The sequence below is a fragment of the Schistocerca gregaria genome, chromosome 6 (assembly GCF_023897955.1).
Source record: "Schistocerca gregaria isolate iqSchGreg1 chromosome 6, iqSchGreg1.2, whole genome shotgun sequence".
NCBI lineage: Eukaryota > Metazoa > Arthropoda > Insecta > Orthoptera > Acrididae > Schistocerca > Schistocerca gregaria.
The window spans coordinates 272310002-272330689 of record NC_064925.1 but is presented as its reverse complement, the minus strand read 5'-3'; the positions used below and the strand labels follow the sequence as shown (position 1 = coordinate 272330689).

The 20688-nt window shown below is 39.6% G+C and overlaps 1 protein-coding gene across 1 annotated transcript in view; it reads right to left on the bottom strand.

The window, feature by feature from the left end:
* Positions 1–365: 365 nt before the first annotated feature.
* Positions 366–20688, bottom strand: part of LOC126278845 (odorant receptor Or2-like) — a 146533-nt gene continuing 126210 nt past the window's right edge. Inside the window, exon 8 of the mRNA XM_049979121.1 lies at positions 366–711. Coding sequence (XP_049835078.1) covers positions 649–711 — 63 coding nt within the window. The 3' untranslated portion in view covers positions 366–648. The remainder of the gene's footprint in view (positions 712–20688) is intronic.

The window sequence follows — 20688 nt, the reverse complement described above, 5'->3', positions numbered from 1 at the left end:
TCCCTGTGTACTCTTCATACATTCTTTATAGGTAATTCTTATTTGAAGTATTACATGATTCAAGAGAAGCTGGAAAAACTGAACGATTTCTACTACAGCACACCTCGTGTCAAAGATCTTTCACAAAGGAACATAAAAAATAATGGTCCTAGAAACATATTTTACTCCAGGTATGAGAAAGTGGTCAGACAACGGACTTGCAATGATCTTTGGTTGAATCTATGCTGGATAGGAGGGTGACAACAAAGCTCTGCAAAGTTGGCAGCATGAAAGCTAAAATGAAGGATAAATTCAGTCATTACAATATTTCTAAAGGTAACACATATGCCTCATAAGAATATTTAGGAAAGGTTGTAACAGTAAGCATTTGCAGTGAAGTTTTTACGTACATTATTGCCAATAGTACATTGTATGTATTGATGATGAATTGGAAATGTTACACATACCATGGAACATGTTTTATCAGCTGTGGCTGGAATAGGTTTGTGGCATTAATTTCACAGTGTCACTGAGCTATTCACTTGACACGATGATTTGGACATCACTTATTATTTTAAATAAAGGATACAAGTCTTCATTACATAATATTAATTGGTGTTATTCATGTCATAGTTTTGTAACACAACAAAGTATTAAGACAAATTTTCGCTACTCTTGGTCATCCTTGAAATTTCGAAGAATGGCGAAGAATGAATAGGACACATTGACAACCTGAAAAGAAACAAAGGAAAAGTTAGAGGCTATTCCTAGAATTATTACACTGTTACTTAAGAATTCTTAAGCCATTACTTTTTAGTATCTATTACCTGCATTAACATAGCAAGTATAAGTTCTGTGCTCCCATAAAGAGTGTAAGAAATAACTATTTCATTGGTTAATAAGATAAAATTTGTTTCTATTATCAGTACAACAGTTGCGTCAAAGTCAAAGAACTTGCTGTTTATTTTTTGTCTCACTTCATTTTCTAATGATAGAACATTGCAACACTTTCACAGGATCCTATATTAAATGATTTTTTGGTAAAATGTGCGAAATAATAATAGAAGTATGATAGTGAATAATGTTATTTTAAATTAACAACAGTTGGTGGACAATGAATATGTGTGATTGTTCTCATTACAAATTATTAAATTGTTCTGTACAAACGCAGGTCTCCTAATGTTACATACACATGCTGTACACGTTGTTTCCGTCAGAAACACAAGCAGAGAAACACAAGCAGTACCTATATTTATCAGATTAGTGCAGCACCGCACTCTGCAAGATCATATGTGAGACTCTTGAGGAACGTTTTCCCTGGACGCCTCATTTCTTTTTAAATTACATGCCATGGTGAACAAGCTCGCCGACGTTATTGGCCTGGACATTCTCTTCTTGGGATATTTATAAGAACCTGTCTATATTAACAAAACTCAAGGATTAATGTTGAACTCTGCTGTTAAAAAGGTGGATGTGACCGGAAAACGTCTGTGACTTCTAGCAGAGAGCTCAAAAGTGTGTTCAAGACTGACCACCGCTTGGTTGACATAATGTTTCATAAATAACTATGAAAGCCAAACAGAAGAAGTTAACTTTGACTTTTTGTCTATGGAACATTTTACTTTAAAATCGCCATAATACTATTCAACTGAAAACCGTCTATTTGGTGTAAATCAGCTTTTAAATGCCATCTGAAAGGTCAGGTGGTATAACATCAAGCAATGTGGTTCAGGTAACCTAACACATAAAACTCTGAAGAAAAATTTTTTTGATAGTCCAGTAAAAATGTCCTGTAAAGTCACTACGAAATATGGAACAGAAGTTACTTTGTTGTGATCTGTGTTCAAATTATTAGGCTGAACACATATACTTGTACACAGCCGTTAAGGTAGAATTATTTAGGGAGATACGCTATAGACGGAATCTTCTCTGCAAACAACTGTTTATGATTTACTAAATTTGTTTTCTTAGTTCTACATCTTTACGAACTTCTATAACCTTCATGGATCTAATAAGCGATTATGAGTGAGGTTCTGGGCCATTTGTCAAACAACTAAAAAGTCGTAACCTCAGTACCCAAGAGGTGCCACATTTATCGACTGAAATCACGGAAATCTGACACTAGAGGCCCCTGTGTGGATCACCCCTGAGTTGTCTAACTAGACATACAATTAATTTAATTACTTCAAACCCACAGCAAAATAAATGACATCATAAGTAGTGAGAATGAGTGTCGTTGAAAAATTAATGACAAAGATCTATGGTATCACAAAGAGATTTGTTAACTAATATCAAGTTCAAGAGACAACAAACATACAAACAGAAACTTCAACTGTGTAACATGTCATTGACATGAACCCAGGTTGGTTGGCTATAGACTTAGTGGAATATAACTGGAATTTACGTGTAAATGAGACTGGCTACTGTGAATGGATGCATGTCTGTCTAGGTAAGCACTCTCTGCCGTATTGTTCCACTGATTGGTCTCTCACGTCAAGATACAATTAAATATACAAAGGATACTGGGAGTGACAACTGCGAGTACAGCTTCTATGAAAAAAGACGCTCATGGAAACGATTGATAGGCTTCTGAATTTGCCGAAGCTGTGCAACACTACTGATACAGCCGGTGAAAGACGAGACACTGTTGTCAGCGTGCGGGCTCTGCTGAAGTGTCGTACAGCGGGAAATGACCACCGCATCCACTGGAGATTGTCTCACATCAGCGATGTGTCCGGATGTCTTTACAGCTAACTGCTCTCCCTCCGTAGAATCGAAAGAACTCTAGCGACTGTCCGTCGCGATGGTCGAGAAGCCATTCCTCGTCTCTCCCTTTTAGTCGAAACCCTTATGAAAAACAGCCATTCCTCCCGATGTTCTCGAATTAAGCTATCATGGTCCAGCATTGGTTACTTTGCCAATCATATTTTCTAGCAAGAAGACCTGATCTTCCTCAGTCAACCACTGCGGTGCACTAAACATTCAGCCCGCATCTCTTGGTCGTGCGGTAGCGTTCTCGCTTCCCACGCCCGGGTTCCCGGGTTCGATTCCCGGCGGGGTCAGGGATTTTCTCTGCCTCATGATGGCTAGGTGGTGTGTGATGTCCTTAGGTTAGTTAGGTTTAAGTAGTTTTAAGTTCTAGGGGACTGATGATCGTAGATGTTAAGTCCCATAGTGCTCAAAGCCATTTGAACCATTTTTGAACTAAACATTCTGTTCTCTGAAGAAACAGCAAACAATATGAGGGAAGCTTCCTAGTGAAAACAAGCTCCGTCTAGTGCATAAAACGATTTAGTGGGCGCTGTTTCGGCGGGGCGTGGTGGCACCTAAGAAATCCGACATCCGGAGAAATTCGTTGTTCCGTCTCACCGCTGTTTTAGCTGGGCGCCAAGCCGACGTTGCTTTGCCTGGACCAGCTCATGGGATAGGGAGACCAGGCTCCCACAAAATTCCCACTCGCTAAGGAAGCGGTTAGGCCAGCGCCAGGATGCCCGGCGCCACCATTTCCTAAAGAAGTGTCACTTCGAGTTCAGCCATGGCGTTCCCACCCTCTTGCTTAGCCGCTAGCGGCACAAGGCCGGCCCAGGGCCCATTTTGGTGACTCTAAAGGAATCCGAGAACTGGCTTGCTGCTTGGAGAATGTTCTAAAGCTACTCCTGCTGCAATGTACACCTCCAGCATCCAAAAATCTGTTTAATTCTATTACTGCTACTGAAGTCATGCTAGTACTGTGAGATAAGTCAGTGGTTTACACTATCCCTAATAGTCCACCAGATTAATATCAATCAGGGAAAATTTCGATACACCAAAGGCGGATGAAACTGTATGATAATCACCGAAACAAAATAAAAGAAGAGGTCCCTGACGGATATTACCACAGCAGTGGCCTGTCCAGAAGGCACTGCTGTCTTTCCGCTATATGACACCGAAGAAGGTAAATCTACTTAGAAAGACTGTGTACACCTCGCTTGCTACTGTATGCAAACTATCATTTGTTACCACGTCAGTGTCAATAGGTAAACCATACTCTTCAGTGCTACAGAACAACCAAGTTACGACAATATTGATACTCATGTGGCTATATATATATATATATATATATATATATATATATATATATATATATATATATATATATATATATATATAGGTGGGATATAGTTTATAATCTTTTCTCGGGGTTGGTTGTCTGGAAGATTAACTTGTGCACCAGTCGATTTTCGGATTGCCCCAGTGCACAAATTGCAGAATGCTGTTAAATAAAGCGCAGCAGCTGTTTTATAAGCTGCGGTCATACATGGATAATCCTTTCCATAGTTAAACATGTAGCTTAAAACAATTTTATTGAGGAAGATCTAAAAGTTCGTATTAATCATGTATCATGTTACATTGTAAGATGGGTCGCTTAAATTTGTTCACTGCTTGGTTTGTGTTTTGAAGTATAAGTACATTACATATATTTACGGTTTGAGCTCGCCTTTGTGAACATCCTTATAGTTATTTACTATAACATTTTTATTTTCCTGGTAGTCATCTTCCTTTACACAGAACTAGGGGTTCGATGTTAGTTAGTCACACATCTCCAGTTTGTTAAAAATCCTTGCTAAAATTCTGTATTACATAAAGATCCATAAACGGAAAGTCATCTACACGAAAGAATTACAGAATATTCCTAATATTTTCTAGAAGTAGTCCCCAGTGTCAATTTTTCCAAATATTCCTCTCAATGCCACATTGTCTCTCCTTCGTAGCATAGTTCTCAGTTTCCTCATGACAAGATGCCTAATCTTCCCACTACTAAAGTACAAATGTATGATGGCATCCCTCTCCTAAATCTAGTGCTTAAATTAAAACACGTGCAAATTTCAATTATTTCTATTGTAAAAAGCTTTTTTAAGCATACGTTTAAAATCGATATAGTGTTACTAAAGTAATATTAAACATATAGCTATAGTTAACGAATTATAGTTGATATATAATTGTTGCTTTCTGCAGTTATATTTGATTCCAGATTTTTCCCATGGAATACAGTAACATATAGCATCAAGTCGTTACTAACTTAGTAGAATGTATATATTACCCCTGCAGTACTATCCCCACATCGCAAACTATTGTTGCCGGTGGTACAGCAAGTCTTAATGACAATAGGTAATAAATTGTTGTTTTTTGAAACATACGGAATCCTGTTGATGTAGACAAAGTGGAGGATTTAATGTCAATTTTACGTTTTGACACTAAAATGACGATTCTTTAATAATGGTCAGTGTTTTCGAGGGAAGTGTTAAGGTCATGGTCTAATTACTTTAAGAATTGATCTTCTGGGTATTATCTGTCTCGATATACAAAGTTGATGTTTAGTATATCACTTTAGCAAAAAAACAGCTATATTCTTCGGGTGACTATAATTACACAGAGTTTTTTGGTAACTCTACGACAGTGATCTGTGACTGTGCGTCTCTAATGCTTTGTAATCCACGTGGAATATAAACAAAGAAGTTAAGTATCTCATGTGGGATAACAGTATTTGTGGAGGATAATAGCAATTAATGGTGCTTTTTTCTTAAGACCTCTGATTTAACAAAATGTACACAGAGTAAGCTCGATCCCTATTAAAGAATGTACTCCTTACACTCCTTACAGTTTAGATGATGTGGAATATATTTGAGGCCAGAAAACGAAAAAAAATGCTCATGTTGGCGAAATCAATTGCCACAAAGCAAAACTACACCGTTACTCGAAAAAGGGGAGTCTGCAGTCGATGTGTAAGCAGGCCTCTTTTATGCAGAGTATATGGAAAAAAGTTCTGATACGAATGGTGAATGGATGGATCCACATGCACTGTAAATGCTAGTGGAGCGTAATAACGTGATAGCGGATTTTTAGATGTTGATGGCCTTTACTAGTAAATTACAAGGTATAAAAAATCTGTTTAAAAACCACTGTTTCCATTTGTATCCGATTAAAAAAGGCATAGTTATATTGTACAACTTGTTGCGGATTGGGTGATGCGGGTCTTGTTGTTCCATTGGTCTTAATAAACAGAAATGAACATTAACTAATACTGTTCCCCACAAATACTGTTATTCCACAAGAGATAATACTTTCTTCAAAAACGTGAGTAGTATTAAAGAATCGTGATTTTAGTTTCAAAACGAAAAATTCACATGCAGTAGCGCCGTTTTTTCGATGTTGGCAGTCTACTATAGGGTAAAGTCATCAGTTTTTCACTACAGAATATTGTTGTTAAAACTTGTAGTGTCTTCCAGTATCCAGTGGTTTACGTTGTGGGAATAACACTCCAGAGGCCCAATGTACACTTCACTAAGCTGTTAGCGACTGGCTACTGTGTCTGGGTGTACCACATGGAAAAATATCTCATTCCTTTTCCAGGGAAACCAACAATAACAAATCAATTACAGTTCGTTGCCTATACCCACATATTTCGTATTCATTTATCAATGTTTCACCGATTTTGTAGATATGCTTAGAGAAGAATTTTACGGTGGAAGTAAATGGAATTTATGGGGGATTTTAATTTAAACACTGGATATAGGAGAGGGATATGCTACATACAGGGTGTAAATTTAAAGTTGACAAACCAGAATAGATCGAAAAATAAGTTTCACATAAAAAAATGTGTAGAATCCAAAGATCGTGAGGGACATCTTCTGGTGTTAAAATTAGCCCGCTACCCCAGCCCCCTGGGGGTGGGGAGGGAAGCAACTTTAAAATTTCAAATCGGAACTCCCATTTTTTATTGCAGAATCAGATTCTACATAAAACATTATGTACATTTTGTCTTACAGATTTTTGGTAGTTGGCGCTGTAATTCAATGAAATCCTTGTTCTCATTTTTGCGTGGAAATTGGTTACAGATAAATAAAAATGAGTTCACTCGTTAGTAAGTAGGATGTTTGGTTAGTTAGTTAGCTAGTCAGGTGATTTGTTTAATAATTAAAAGTTGTGTGGCCTCATGACCACGAAACAAACAACAATTATCCGAATCTGTGGAAAAAATTAATATTTGGGTCAACATTTGTAAAACTCTAATTCCTCTCTATCAAACCACACCCTAAGTTGAGAAAGCGTGAGTTTTAGTTTTGGCGAATCAAAATTTACGTAGTAAATAAGTATTTTTCATTTATCCGTAACCATTTGCCACGCAAAAACGAGACAGGGATTTTCTTGAATTACAGCACCAACTAACAAGAATCAAAACAAATGTTTAAGACAAAATGTACGTAGTTTTTTATGTAGAATCTGATTCTGCAACAAAAATGGGGGTTTCCATTTGAAATTTTAAAGTTGTCTACCACCCCACCCCCAGGGGGCTGGCGTGACGGGCTAAGTTTAGTACCAGCAAATGTCCACCTCGAAAATACTCAACTTTGAATTATACAAATTTTTTTCGTGTGAAGCTTATTTTTCGAGTTATTATGGTTTGTCAGCTTAAAATTTACACCCTGTCTATGTAATATCGCGGTGGGGAGACTAGACGTGATGTCATGACGAAACTGACATTTCTCCTACGCAGGAGCAAAACAGCAGCGTCAAGAAAAAAGTGGAAAAAATTAGCAAGGGAGCACTAGGAATCATTTGAAAGAAATATAAGAAATGGCCTACATTGAAATGGACCAACTGTCTGAAATATTATAACTGTTCTCGGCCTGAAATCTCACTGATTGTAGTAAAATTGCCGTTAGTGATGAGTACCGAACTAAGCCATGATGACCAGTGAGGACGTGTTTGAAGACGCCCCGGACAGCGGTGGGACACCAGTCTGACTCTCGCCCGCTGTACAGCCTGAGAGGCAAGGGTGATGGTCAGGGGTTCCATTTCTTTTGATAGCAGGAACCCTTTGGTTGTCATCCGCAGCGCCCTTATAGCAGTGGTACGTCGATGATTTCTACACCCCTTTTTGTCACCCTTCATGGGAAGCTATCCTGGGCTTACATTTCAACAAGATAATGGCTGTCTGCTGAAAGAGAGAGTTTCTAATGCTTTTAATCGTGCTTGCCAAAACCTCCCTTGGCCATCGAGGTTGCCGAATCTGTTCACACGAGTGGTGCATGCGCTAAGAGCCTCGAAAGAGCGAGAGAGAGGGAGAGAGAGAGAGAGGAAAGGAAGTAGAGGGAGAGAGAGAATAGAGGTTTGGGTAGGACAGGGATATGTAGGAAATCCTTGTCAAAGTAACCACCCAGACTTTTCCCATTAGCGGGTGTAGAGAAAGCACGAAAAGCCTAAATCTGTAAAATGTCTGGAGGGGGAACTGAATAGCAGTCTTTCCGATGGCTTTCACATGAGCTGTGTCTGTGCAAAGAGCCGTAAAAGGGAGAGAGAGAAAGAAAGAGTAGAAAAGGAGAGAAAGGCAGAATGGAAGCTTGGGTAGGATAGGGATGTGTATGACATCCTTGTCAAAGAAATCTACCAAGCATTTGCCATTAGCAGGTGTTGAAAAAGCACAGAAAGCCTAAATCTCTATGTCTGGAGGGGAAATTGAATAGCAGTCGTTCCGATGAAACTTAATTACCTTAACACTTCCGCAATCTCAATTCGTGAGCCTTGAGGAACATTAGGAAGTAATTCTGTTCATAACTTCATTGCGTTTTATTATACGAGTAAGTAGTCGTCTGTATTGCTTTCTATTGATTGCGCGACCCGAGAGATTTTCTAAAACCATTAGATAGGAAAATGACCAATACGGCAGCGTATTCAATTTTAGTTCTAAAAGGAATTTTTCAGTGACCTAACAACATCTTCATTTTCAGTTTTGACCTTACATCGTTCGTGATGGACTGTGATTTGGAAACTGCGAGTGTTTATTTCCTCAAAGGTGAATCAAAGCAATTACTTGTGTCAGACAGTTCTGTTATTCCTGAAGTAAGCTGATAATTAAGCTTCTTGAGTTACAAGACACTGTACTCCTACAGCTGTCGGGACTGTTTAAGACGTTCCATGTTTTTGTGCCATCTTAAGATAAAAATGTATATTTTTGACTACCCTCAGCGTTCTTTCTGCTACAACATCTTGATAGTAGCTTTATTGTTGTTCTTAATTTTTAAATCCCGTTATTACTTTAACAAGTGCTGCGTATAACTCATTTGTAGTGAAATGGAACTCAAAATAAATAACTGGCTACATCCAGCAAAGAAAAATACAATGTAGTCCACAGATCTGCCTCAAGACAAAGGTTTAAGCCCTCGAAATGAGTCGTGGGAGGAAACAAAAGTGATGACGCAGTTAAATGGTTTAATTCATCATTTAGTTTCAGTTATCGGGCACGTTGACTTCAACATCACACATTTGCGAGTTTGTTATTTGACCAAACACTGTCCCCGTAGTGAGATATTCGTGCATTTCCTGTCACTGACTTTTCTGTTTTCGCAACAGAATGATCCACGAAAGAGTTTCAGAATTAATACTTGTTTGGTAAATAAAACTGCATTTTCTTTCAGTTATTAACTTTATTTATCCCATATGCGTTTCGCCTTTTCCTTTCCCAAGGCATCATTGGTGAGATCTACAACGATACAGGTTTGTTGGTTTTAGATTATTTAACAGTTCACGTCGCAATTTTTTGTAAAAAAGTAATTACTTACGATTTGCTGACGTGCGTTTTCTCACATCTGGTCTGGAGGTCGCACTATCACTTTTATTACTGCCATATAATCACAGCTTCGTGTTCTGACCTTGCTCACACAATTAGAATCAACAATAAAAAACACCTCCTAACCATGCAAGAAAATTACCACATACAGAAAACCAAAGAAGTAGGGTAAATCCTGTCGAATGACCAAGTACACACGGCAACCAATTCATTATTTACACTAATACATAAAATAATAGAACAACGCTCCCAAAAAGGATTAATATGATAATACTGTCCAATATAATAATAACAGCACACAACATATTTACACACACTCATCCATGAACTCCTCCACAGAATATTGAAACGAAAAGTCAAATCAGCTGTCACCAAAGTTCAAAAAAATAAAAAAAATAAAAATATAAAAATACTCGTTGGCTCTGTCCCTCTCTGTCTCTCCCGCTCATACACACACACACACGGTATAAACATCACGAATAGAAGTTAGTCTCGAACATATACTTCGTTAGGTTGGCACAAATAGGTCAACATACCAAAGAGGAGGAAACACTTAATGGAGTCGCAATATCTATGTTGTGGAAACCAGTGTGCGGCTAAATTGTTGACAAAATCGAGTGACAAAAGAACAATATTACTCCCCAAAAAAAAGAGTGAGAGAGATGATGAACAGTGCGAGGAAGGCAGGAACACAAAGTTGTGATTATATGGCAGTAATAAAAGTGATAGTGAGGCCTCGAGACCAGATGTGAGGAAACACAGATTAGCAAATAGTAAGTAATTACTTTTTTACAATAAATCGCGACGTGAACTGTCTAACAGTCTAAAACTAACAAAACTGTATTGTTGTAGATCCCACCGATGACTCCTTAGAAAAGGAAAAGAGGAAACGCGAACGGGATAAATAAAGTAACTAGCAGCAGGAAAAGGCAGTTTTATTTACAAAACAAGTATTGATATGTTTGCTGCGGAGGATGGTCACACAAACAAACATGTTAGTTTTAGAATTCTTCATCGAATAGACGTCGCAAGCCAGACTTCTGCGTAGACTCGTATATGACGAGAAAACGCAAAAAATTGGCCAAGTGCAATGATGAATCGCGCTCTAAGAGTTCCGTACAAACAAAGGAAATCGAGAATGAAGATTTTTGTCTGTTATCAACATTGATAATGGCAAGATATCGGTCCCAGGGATTCCAAGACTTTCAAGAATGTTATAATTTTAGGTTAGAAGTCACATAACAAGTGCAATGTAACGACAGACTGTAAAATGTTACTTCTTCCCAAATTTCATGGTTCTACGTCAACAGGAAGTAAGCTACATGTTCCAATGGGAGTTTGCGAGTGTCACAATATGAGACATAAATGTCCGTATCTTTTTATTGCATTGATTTTGAAGCTTCAAGTATTTACATCGTCAAGGGATCCTAGACCTTAGTGTGTGACATACATTTCAACTTGATACGCCTATCAGTGTCTGAGAAAAAGTGTTTCTAACAGTCAGACAGACAGACAAACAGACAACGAAGTTATCCCATAAGGGTCCCGTTTTTATCGGTTAAGATACGGAACCCTAAAAATTAAAGAATGTCTTTTCTACATCCAAACGGCCACGCCAACACTAGGCGTACGTAGTATAAGGAGCAATTGAGGCGATAGTTAAGGACAGTATAGGTTGAAACAAAACGAAGACGGCTACAACAAACAAACAAGGAGCAAAAGACATGGTGAAGGCAAGGCAATGGACTTAACATTCGGCAGAAAAGAGGTTGCAATCCCCGCCCAGCAATTCAGATTCAACTTTCCATTGATTTCCCTAAATCGTCGAAGATTAATGCCACAGCGCACACTTCCCCAATACGAGCTTGTGTTCGTCTCTCATGATCTCGTTGTCATTGTTCCGCTAAACGCCAAGCTTCCTTTCTTCAATTTATTGCAACAAAATGGCAAGTAAACAAACATAACTGCTGTTGTGTATGACAAACAAATAGATTACATTATTTTTAATAAGTTATGTCGCCTTATATCATATATATTGTGTCGTGGCTTATATGTCCGAAAGAACGAAGGCCGCACGTTTACCGTATAAATGAGACGATGACGACCAATGCTCTCCTCAATGTGGGTACACGCCAAGGTCAACTCTTACAGGAATCGGCGAAATGCCGCAAGTGATGAGGATAATGAGCAAGGGGCGCTACGTTAACAGTGTGTGGATAAGTTGAGAATTTGGGTCCGATGCGAGGCGTTCTGGGTCAGTCTGGGCAGTTCTGATGGCCGCTGTGCCAGGATGGGGCAGTAGCCAGCGTATCTGCCTATAAGCAGGATATCCGGGTTCGACTCGTGGTCTGGTGCAGATTTTCAACGTTCCTCATTGATTTAAATCAATTTCCGCTTACAGCCAACGTCCGTATTACCTCTGCGTCTATGTGGCTGCTGGATCAAATCAGTGTCTGTTGTTTCAAAGATAATCGAAGAAACACAAAAAATGGTTCAAATGGCTCTGAGCACTATGGGACTTAACATCTGAGGTCATAAGCCTCCTAGAACTTAGAACTACTTAAATCTAACTAATTTAAGGACATCACACACATCCATGCCCGAGACAGGATTCGAACCTGCGACCGTAGTGATCGCGCGCTTCCAGACTGAAGCGCCTAGAACCGCTCGGCCACAAAGACCGGCAGTCGAAGGAACAGACGCCACCTGTACAGAATACATTTTCATCGTGTGGCCACCATGTTGACGGCCCTGGGAGCAGTCTCCACATAAAATTAGGATACACAATGTCACGAAAAAGTTGCCGGTGACACTGCCATTTGGGGACGCTGTGGGCAAATTCGTAGTGCAGCAGCGTTGGTGTCACTGAGCAAAGGCATACATGTATGGTGTCCCCACTCCGACAAAATAGAAATAACAACGCACTGTGCAGCTTGCATAACGAAGAGTACAGGTGACAACTGTAAATATTTATTTAATCCAAAATACTTGGAGTGACAACCAAAGGTGACAACCGCACTTCGTATACTGTCGTGGTGCAATCGACATGGCCAGCCGGAGTGGCCGAGCGGTTCTAGGCGCTACAGTCTGGAACGGCGCGACCGCTACGGTAGCAGGTTCGAATCCTGCCTCGGGCATTGGTGTGTGTGATGTCCTTAGGTTAGTTAGGGTTAAGTAGTTCTAGGTTCTAGGGGACTGATGACGAATGGTTCTAATGGTTCAAAAACCTCTGAGCACCATGGGACTCAAATATTGAGGTCATAAGTCCCCTAGAACTTAGAACTACTTAAACCTAACTAACCTAAGGACATCACAAACATCCATGCCCGAGGCAGGATTCGAACCTGCGAGCGTACCGGTCGCGCGGTTCCAGACTGTAGCGCCTAGAACCGTTCGGCCACCCCGGCCGGCTGGACTGATGACCTCAGAAGTTAAGTCCCATAGTGCCCAGAGCCATGTGAACCATTTTTTTTTTAACTGGTCGCTTGACCCTGTCTCAGAGAAAACTGGAGAAGAGAGATCCGAGAAAACATTTTTTTTGATGACCTTATTTTTTAATAGATTACTCTCTTCGGCGTCTTAATGTTCCAACGGCTTTAAATTCTCAGTAGCACCAGCGGTGTTGCCATGTGAACCATGCGTCAATTGCATGGGAAGCAAATCTAGAAATCGTGTAGAGCCTGTGTCTACTGAACTGTTTACCATTTCCTCCACTTCGAATTATTCCAGGAGAATATGACTGGTGGTGTCATTTAATCGTTATTTTAAGTATGGATTTCTTTATTGCACAATAATTGTATAGGCGTTCCTTTGGTAAATTTTTATAAACGGTTTTTGATCCGTAGTCTCTAAAGTGCACTTCTGTAAAGGCGTGCTGGAAAGACATGCCTCTAAATTCTGTGTGGAAGACCCTTACAGGTTTTTAAATAAAACAAACATTATTATTTTCATTCTTCATATCCACATATTTGCAGCCCTGTTTCACAAGAGGGCTGCGAGCTGTAGCGTGTAACATGGCGGTGTGTAACATAACTTCATTGGAGAGCCGAAGAAGCTGGTACACCTGCCTAATGTCGCGTAAGGCCGCCGTGAGCACGCAGCAACACGACGTGGCATGGACTCGACTAATGTCTGAAGTACTGCTGGAGGGAAATGACACCATGAATCCTTCATGTGTGTCCATAAATCCGCAAGAGTACGAGGGGTGGAGACCTCTTCTGCACAGCGTGTTGTAAGGCATCCCAGATATGGTCTATAATGTTTATGTCTGGGGATTTTAGTGCTCAGCGGATGTGTTTAAGCTCAGAAGAGTGTTCCTGGAGCTACTCTGTAGCAATTTTGGACGTGTGGGGTGTCTCATTGTTCTGCTGGAACTGTCCAAGTCCGTCGGAGTGCACAATTGACATGAATGGATGCAGGTGATCAGATAGGATGCTTACGTAGTGTCACCTCTGTGACATGTCAACGGTCCCATATTACTTCAACTGCACATTCCCCCCACCACTGCAGAGCCTCCACCAGCTTGTTCAGTCCCCTTCTGTTCAGTCGTCGTCGGTCCCGTTCTTGCGAGATCTTTCTCCGGAAACAGCGATGTCAGAGATTTCATGTTTTACCGGATTCCTGATACTAATGGTACACTCGTGAAATGGTCGTACGGGGAAACCGCCGCTTCATCGCTACCTCGGTGATGCTATGTCCCATCGCTCGTGAGCGGACTATGACACCTAGTTCAAACTCACTTAAATCTTGATAACCTGACATTCTAGCATTCTAGCAGCAGTAACCAATCTAACAACTGCATCTGTCACTTGTTGTCTTATATAGGCGTTGCAGACCGCAGCTCCGCATTCTGACCGTTTACATATGTCTGTATTTGAATACACATGCCTATACTAGTTTCTTTGGCGCTTCAGTGTATGTCGGTGTGTAAGAAAATGATGCGCTGTAATCGAGCACTGAATTCTAAGTGTTCATCCAAACATGAAGCACCGTCTCCTTCAGTATGATAACGCCAGACCACACACGCGTGCTACGACATCTGCAACAATCTGACACCTTGCGTTCACTGTCATGAGTCACCTTCCGTACAGTTTAGACTTGGCTGCATAAGATTTTAAGCTATTTTCAGAACTTGAAGAACAACTTCGAGGACATTACTTCGACAATGATGAAGCAGTCCAAGCAGAAAGAAGGTTGTGGCTCCATCACCGAAGTCAAATTTTCTACAGTGACACTATCATGAATCCGGTCTCCAATTGAAGGGAAGGTGTTCGTCGACAGTGTGGCTGAGTTGCGAAATAAATATGTAGACATGAAGAATATAGATGGAGAATGTTAAAAAAGTTATTTTACTAAAAAGATTACAGAGTTTTCACTTAAAAATTTCGGGGCATTGCTTTTCCGAAAGTGCTTGTAGAACGTTCTAAATGTCGCGTCGTGCGTTTCTGTATAACCATCGTTTCTCAGTTACAGTGTTTAGAAAGTCTTTCTCGCAAATGTCAGTTCGTTTCACTTTTATTGGTCACTGTACCTGCCTGCAGCAACTGTTTTCTGCGACTTCCTTCCGAGTCTGTTTTCACAGGTGTGGTCCAAACGAAAACAGAAAAAAACTTATCCATAATGCAACACATAATGATGCATATATCTCTTTCTAATCTATAAATGTTAGTGCATTGATAAATCTAGGTTTCTTTTCATAATTCAAGCGTTTCCTTAGCTTCAGCGACCTTTACCATTTAACCACAGAATGGTGATATTCTGTCTTCCTTCTTCAACTTTTATATTCTAGATACTTTTCCTGGTAACTTTCCATATATTTTACCATATATTTTAGTATTTTCTTCAACTACGACAGCACTCGCAGATAACATATTGTCTACCTTCCACATGTTCTCGAAATTTGTAGGAATCTGATGATGATTCCCTTGGATGATAGGTATGTTTTAAATCGATATTACCTTGTTATAAAGTGACAATACGGTTGTATTCTCCCTTACCAAGCGCTTTGGAATCCTAGAATATCTCTGGCTCAAACAAAAAAATATTTTATAGTTCACAGTAAAATCATCAAACACAAACACAGCATTCATCTTGACTCTTTCTGCCGGTGGTATATCACTGCTTTCACAGAATATCTTGTATGTTATACCGTCTGCGCCATCCAATAACTCTTCTACTCTCTGGTATTTGGACTGAAATAAAGTTTCTGAAAATTCATACACATGTTCTAAGTGAACTCCATCCACATGACTTAACAATGACACTGTAACATTTTTATTGCTGTAATCCAAAAGACCCATAATTTTTGTCATATATTGTAGGGCAGAAGTGCTCCATTCTTCTTATGTTTTGCAGCAGTGTTGAAGTCCAGTCAACTACTGTAATGTCTTTGTAGATATCATGTTTATCCCAACCAACCATAATAATGAATACTTGTTTGCGGTACCATATAACAAATTCGTAAACAGAGACGAAACGTACATACATCTCGCACTTTCTTCATTTAGTATACCACTACATATAGCAGGATACATGAACATGTTCAAATAAGAACTTAATTTTGTGTAAACGTATGGTATGATGCACTCAAATATATATTGCTAAAAATGGATGCACAGCATGTAGAGAAACACTGAATGATGATCTCGTCTGTAAGATGTAGATGCTGAAATGCGTTATTAAACCGGTGCATAGTTTTTACGGAAAACTGTACTCATGTGATTGCTGGCTCTAGCGTCCATCGATAGCATGTTAGGAGACATAATGTGTGCACATTTAATTCTCAAATGTGTGTTCTCGCAAATAAGTTCCCTCTGTTTCATTAGAAACCTTTACAGGTCGTGGGAAGATCATACCACATACTGTGTGGTTGCCTGATAGCACTGATGGAATCTAGCTATTTATTAGACAGTTGACTGTTTAGGGAAGTGATATATAATGCGATCAGCGACGTGCGATCCATAGCAATGTTGCCATAGCCAACTTAAGTTCGTGTAATTGTTCAAACACTAAATAAAGCATCCCTAATTGTTTAAATAGATAAAACACCTGCTCTAGTTCTGTTAACTTCACATGAATAATCTGACACGGAGAGGAGGTAGTTGACATGTGTCTGAACTCTCTGCACTGGCTGCTAACTGTCTGGGTGAGCCTGACATTTGAGACCAGGTTACCAGCATTGTGAAGCCTAATGCAGGATTGGCTCAGGTGACTGTTAGCATAGGGGGGTTATGTAGGGATTTTACTAAAGAGGATCAGGTAGTGATTGTGGATGGGGCTGGTAATAGTATTGATAGGGATGGGGAGTATGACATAGATGGTGACCTGGAAAATATAGCCACTAAGACTGGCAACACGAATGTGCATTTCGTGGAACTGTTTCAGCGTCACGATCGGCCTCATCTTAACACAGCCGTCAGGCGCAATAACATGAGACTTGGAGGTGCTCTGATGACAGAAAGAATGAGTCACATTTCAGTGGTGTCGGTGAAGTCTATCAGCAGGACAGGTTTCACTAGACATGGCCTGCACCTCAACAGGTATGGGAAGGGGAGGTTGGCCAAGCTTATAGGTGACAGCATAGGTGGGGGTGGTGGGATCACTCATCGGAAAATTCCTGCAGTAGTGGGTGTTAGAGCTGCACCTTTTTTGGATTGAAGTCAGCTGACAGGTATTCCTGCTTATGGGAAGCCTCTCTAACAAAGGAACCACTTTTGACAAAGCTTAGGTATCCGAGCAATGAGGGTATATTTCATCAAAATATACAGGGTATTAGAAATAAAGTTAGTGAACTGCTTATAGATGTTGACTCTGAAATTATTGGTATATCTGAACACTTCTTAAATAAGGAGATAATTCAGAGGCCTCCTTTACCAGGATACAGGTTGGCTGGCAGCTTTTCTAGGAGCTCTTTGCAGTGTGGGGGAGTAGCCACGTATGTGAAAAACGGCATCCCATTTGAGTCAATTGATGTTTCAAAGTACTGCACTGAAAAGGTGTTTGAATGTTGTGCAGGTGTGGTTAAATTTAGTGGAGTTAAACTTCTAACTGTCGTTATTTATATATCCCCAGACTCCGACTTCACAACATTTTTGCTACTGCTAGAGGAGGCTCACTTTATAGGAAATACAAAAAGTTAGTCATATGTGGTGACTTCTACATTAATTGTATAAGTGGTTGTGCAAGGATGCTGGTAGGCCTCCTTAATTCATATAGTCTTATACAAACCGTATTCTTTCTAACGAGAGTGCAAGGGAACAGTAGGACTACCATAGACAACATTTTTGTTCATTCCTCATTACTAGAAGGGCATTCTGTTAGCAAAAAGGTGAATGGCCTTTCAGATCATGCTGCACAAATTTTAACTCTAAAAGATTTTTGTGCTGCAACACATGTTAAATATAGTTATCAACTTTTTAGGAAAGCTGATCCAGTTGCTGTAGAGACCTTTGTAAACCTCATCAAGGAAGAAGAGTGGCAAGATGTTTATAGCGCTGATACAGTAGATGATAAATATAATGCTTTTCTCAAGACTTTTCTCGCGCTCTTTGAAAGCTGCTTTCCGTTAGAACGTTCAAAACAGGGTACTAGCACAAACAGGCAGCCTGTGTGGCTGACTAGAGGGATAAGAATATCTTGTAGGACAAAGTGGAAATTATATCAAAACGTTAGAAACAGGCAAAATTTAAATGCAGCAGCCCATTACAAACAGTACTGTAAGGTGCTTAAAATGTTATCAGGAAGGCAAAAAGTATGTGGTACGCAGATAGAATAGCTAAGTCTCAGGATGAAATTAAAACCATACGGTCAGTCGTAAAGGATGTGGCTGGTCTTCAGAGACAGGTCGAGGATATATAATCCGTGTGTAGTGGGAATGTCCGTGTTACTGATAAGTCGCTGATATGTACAATATTTAATAATCGCTTTCTGAATATAGCAGGTGAACTAAATAGAAACCTAGTCCCATCAGGAAATCACATAGCGCTCTTAGAAAAAAGTGTTCTGAGACTGTTACCTGAAATGATCCTCCATGATACTGACAAGAGGGAGATTCAGTTAATAATTAAGTCACTAAAGACCAAGAACTCTCATGGATATGACGGGGTATCTAGCAGAATACTAAAGTATTGTTCTACGTATGTTAGCCCAGTACTTAGACATATCTGTAACTTTTCCTTTATGAGTGGTCGGTTTCCTGACCGATTAAAGTACTCGGTAGTGAAGCCACTTTATAAAAAGGGAGACAGGGATAATGTTGACAGTTTTAGACCTATTTCTATGCCATCGGTGTTTGCTAAAGTGATTGAGAAGGTTGTATATACAAGGTTACTGGAACATTTAAATTCACATAATTTGCTGTCAAATGTATAGTTTCGTTTTAGAAGCGGTTTAACAACTGAAAATCCTATATTCTGTTTTCTCTGTGAGGTTTTGGACGGATTAAATAAAAGGTTGTGAACGCTAGGTGTTTTCTTTGGTTTAACGAAGGCTTTTGACTGTGTTGATCACAAAATATTACTGCAGAAGCTGGACCATTATGGAGTAAGGAGAGTAGCTTACAATTGGATCGCCTCTTACTTTAAGAACAGAAAACAACGCAATTCTCCGCAATATTGAGAGTGGTAGTGATGTTCAGTACCAATCGGGCACTGTTAAGTGGGGTGTTCCCCAAGGGTCGGTGCTGGGGCCACTGCTGTTTCTTCTTTATATAAATGATATGCCTTCTAGTATTACAGGTGATTCAAAAATATTTCTGTTTGCTGATGACACCAGCTTGGCAGTGAAGGATCTTGTGTGTAATATTGAAACATTATCAAATAATGTAGTTCATGTTATAAGTTCGTGGCTTGTGGAAAATAATTTGATGCTAAATCACAGTAAGACTCAGTTTTTACAGTCTAACTCACAATTCAACAATAACCGATATTTTGATCAGACAGAATAGCCATTTTATAAGCGAGACGGAACAGTTCAAGTTCCTAGGTGTTCACATAGATAGTAAGCTGTTGTGGAAAGCCCATGTCCAGGATCTTGTTCAGAAACTAAATGCTGCTTTATTTACCATTAGAACACTATCTGAAATAAGTGACAGTTCAACACGAAAAGTAGTCTACTTCGCATATTTTCATACACTTATGTCGTATGGTATTATTTTTTGGGGTAATTCTTCTGATTCAGAAAAGGTATTTTTGGCTCAAAAACGGGCTGTTCTAGCTATATGTGGTGTAAGTTCGAGAACCTCTTGTCGACTTCTATTCAATAGTCTGGGAATTCTGACATTGCCCTCGCAGTATATATGTCGTTTGCTGTTAGCAATATTAGCCTGTTCCCAAGATTAGCAGCTTTCACACAGGCAGAATTCAAATCTTCATGGGGAATGCACTTCCTTGACTATTATGCAGAAAGGAGTGCAGTATTCTGCTGCATCCATTTTCAATAAGGCACCACAAGAACTCAAAAATCTTAGCAGTAGCCCAAACTCTTTTAAGTCTAAACTGAAGAGTTTCCTCATGGCTCACTCCTTCTGTTCTGTCGAGGAGCTCCTGGAAGAGCTAAAAAATTTTGCAAATTCCGGTGTTACATTGTTGATTTTCTTTATTTAAACTTAAGACTTATCGCCTGAATATGTTTTTATATTTCATTTTATCTGTTTCTACTATCGTGTTATGATTCCATGTACTGACGCGTTCCATGACCATGAAGACTTCTCCTTAATTTGGTCCCATGGAACAATAAATAAATAAATAAACAAATATAAAAGAAGCGATGGCCCGATATTGTTTAAACCCTAGATCGCTTAAGAAAATGTTCACGTTTCAGCACTAGTCTTGCCTAATCTTTACTACTGCGATGTAGTTCAACACGGCACAAATAGTGAAAATTCTAGATGCCTCGAGCTAGTGATGAATGCTTGCGTTAGATACGTGTGCAATATTCGGTTGTATGATCATATCAGTCCTTCATACTCCCAGCTAGGTTGGATACGCCCACATAAGGCACGCGATCTCCACACGATGTGCTTACTTCATCGATTTCTTAGCCACTGGTGCCCCCAATACTTATCTTCTCACATTAAACACCTATCATCATTCCACAATCGCAAT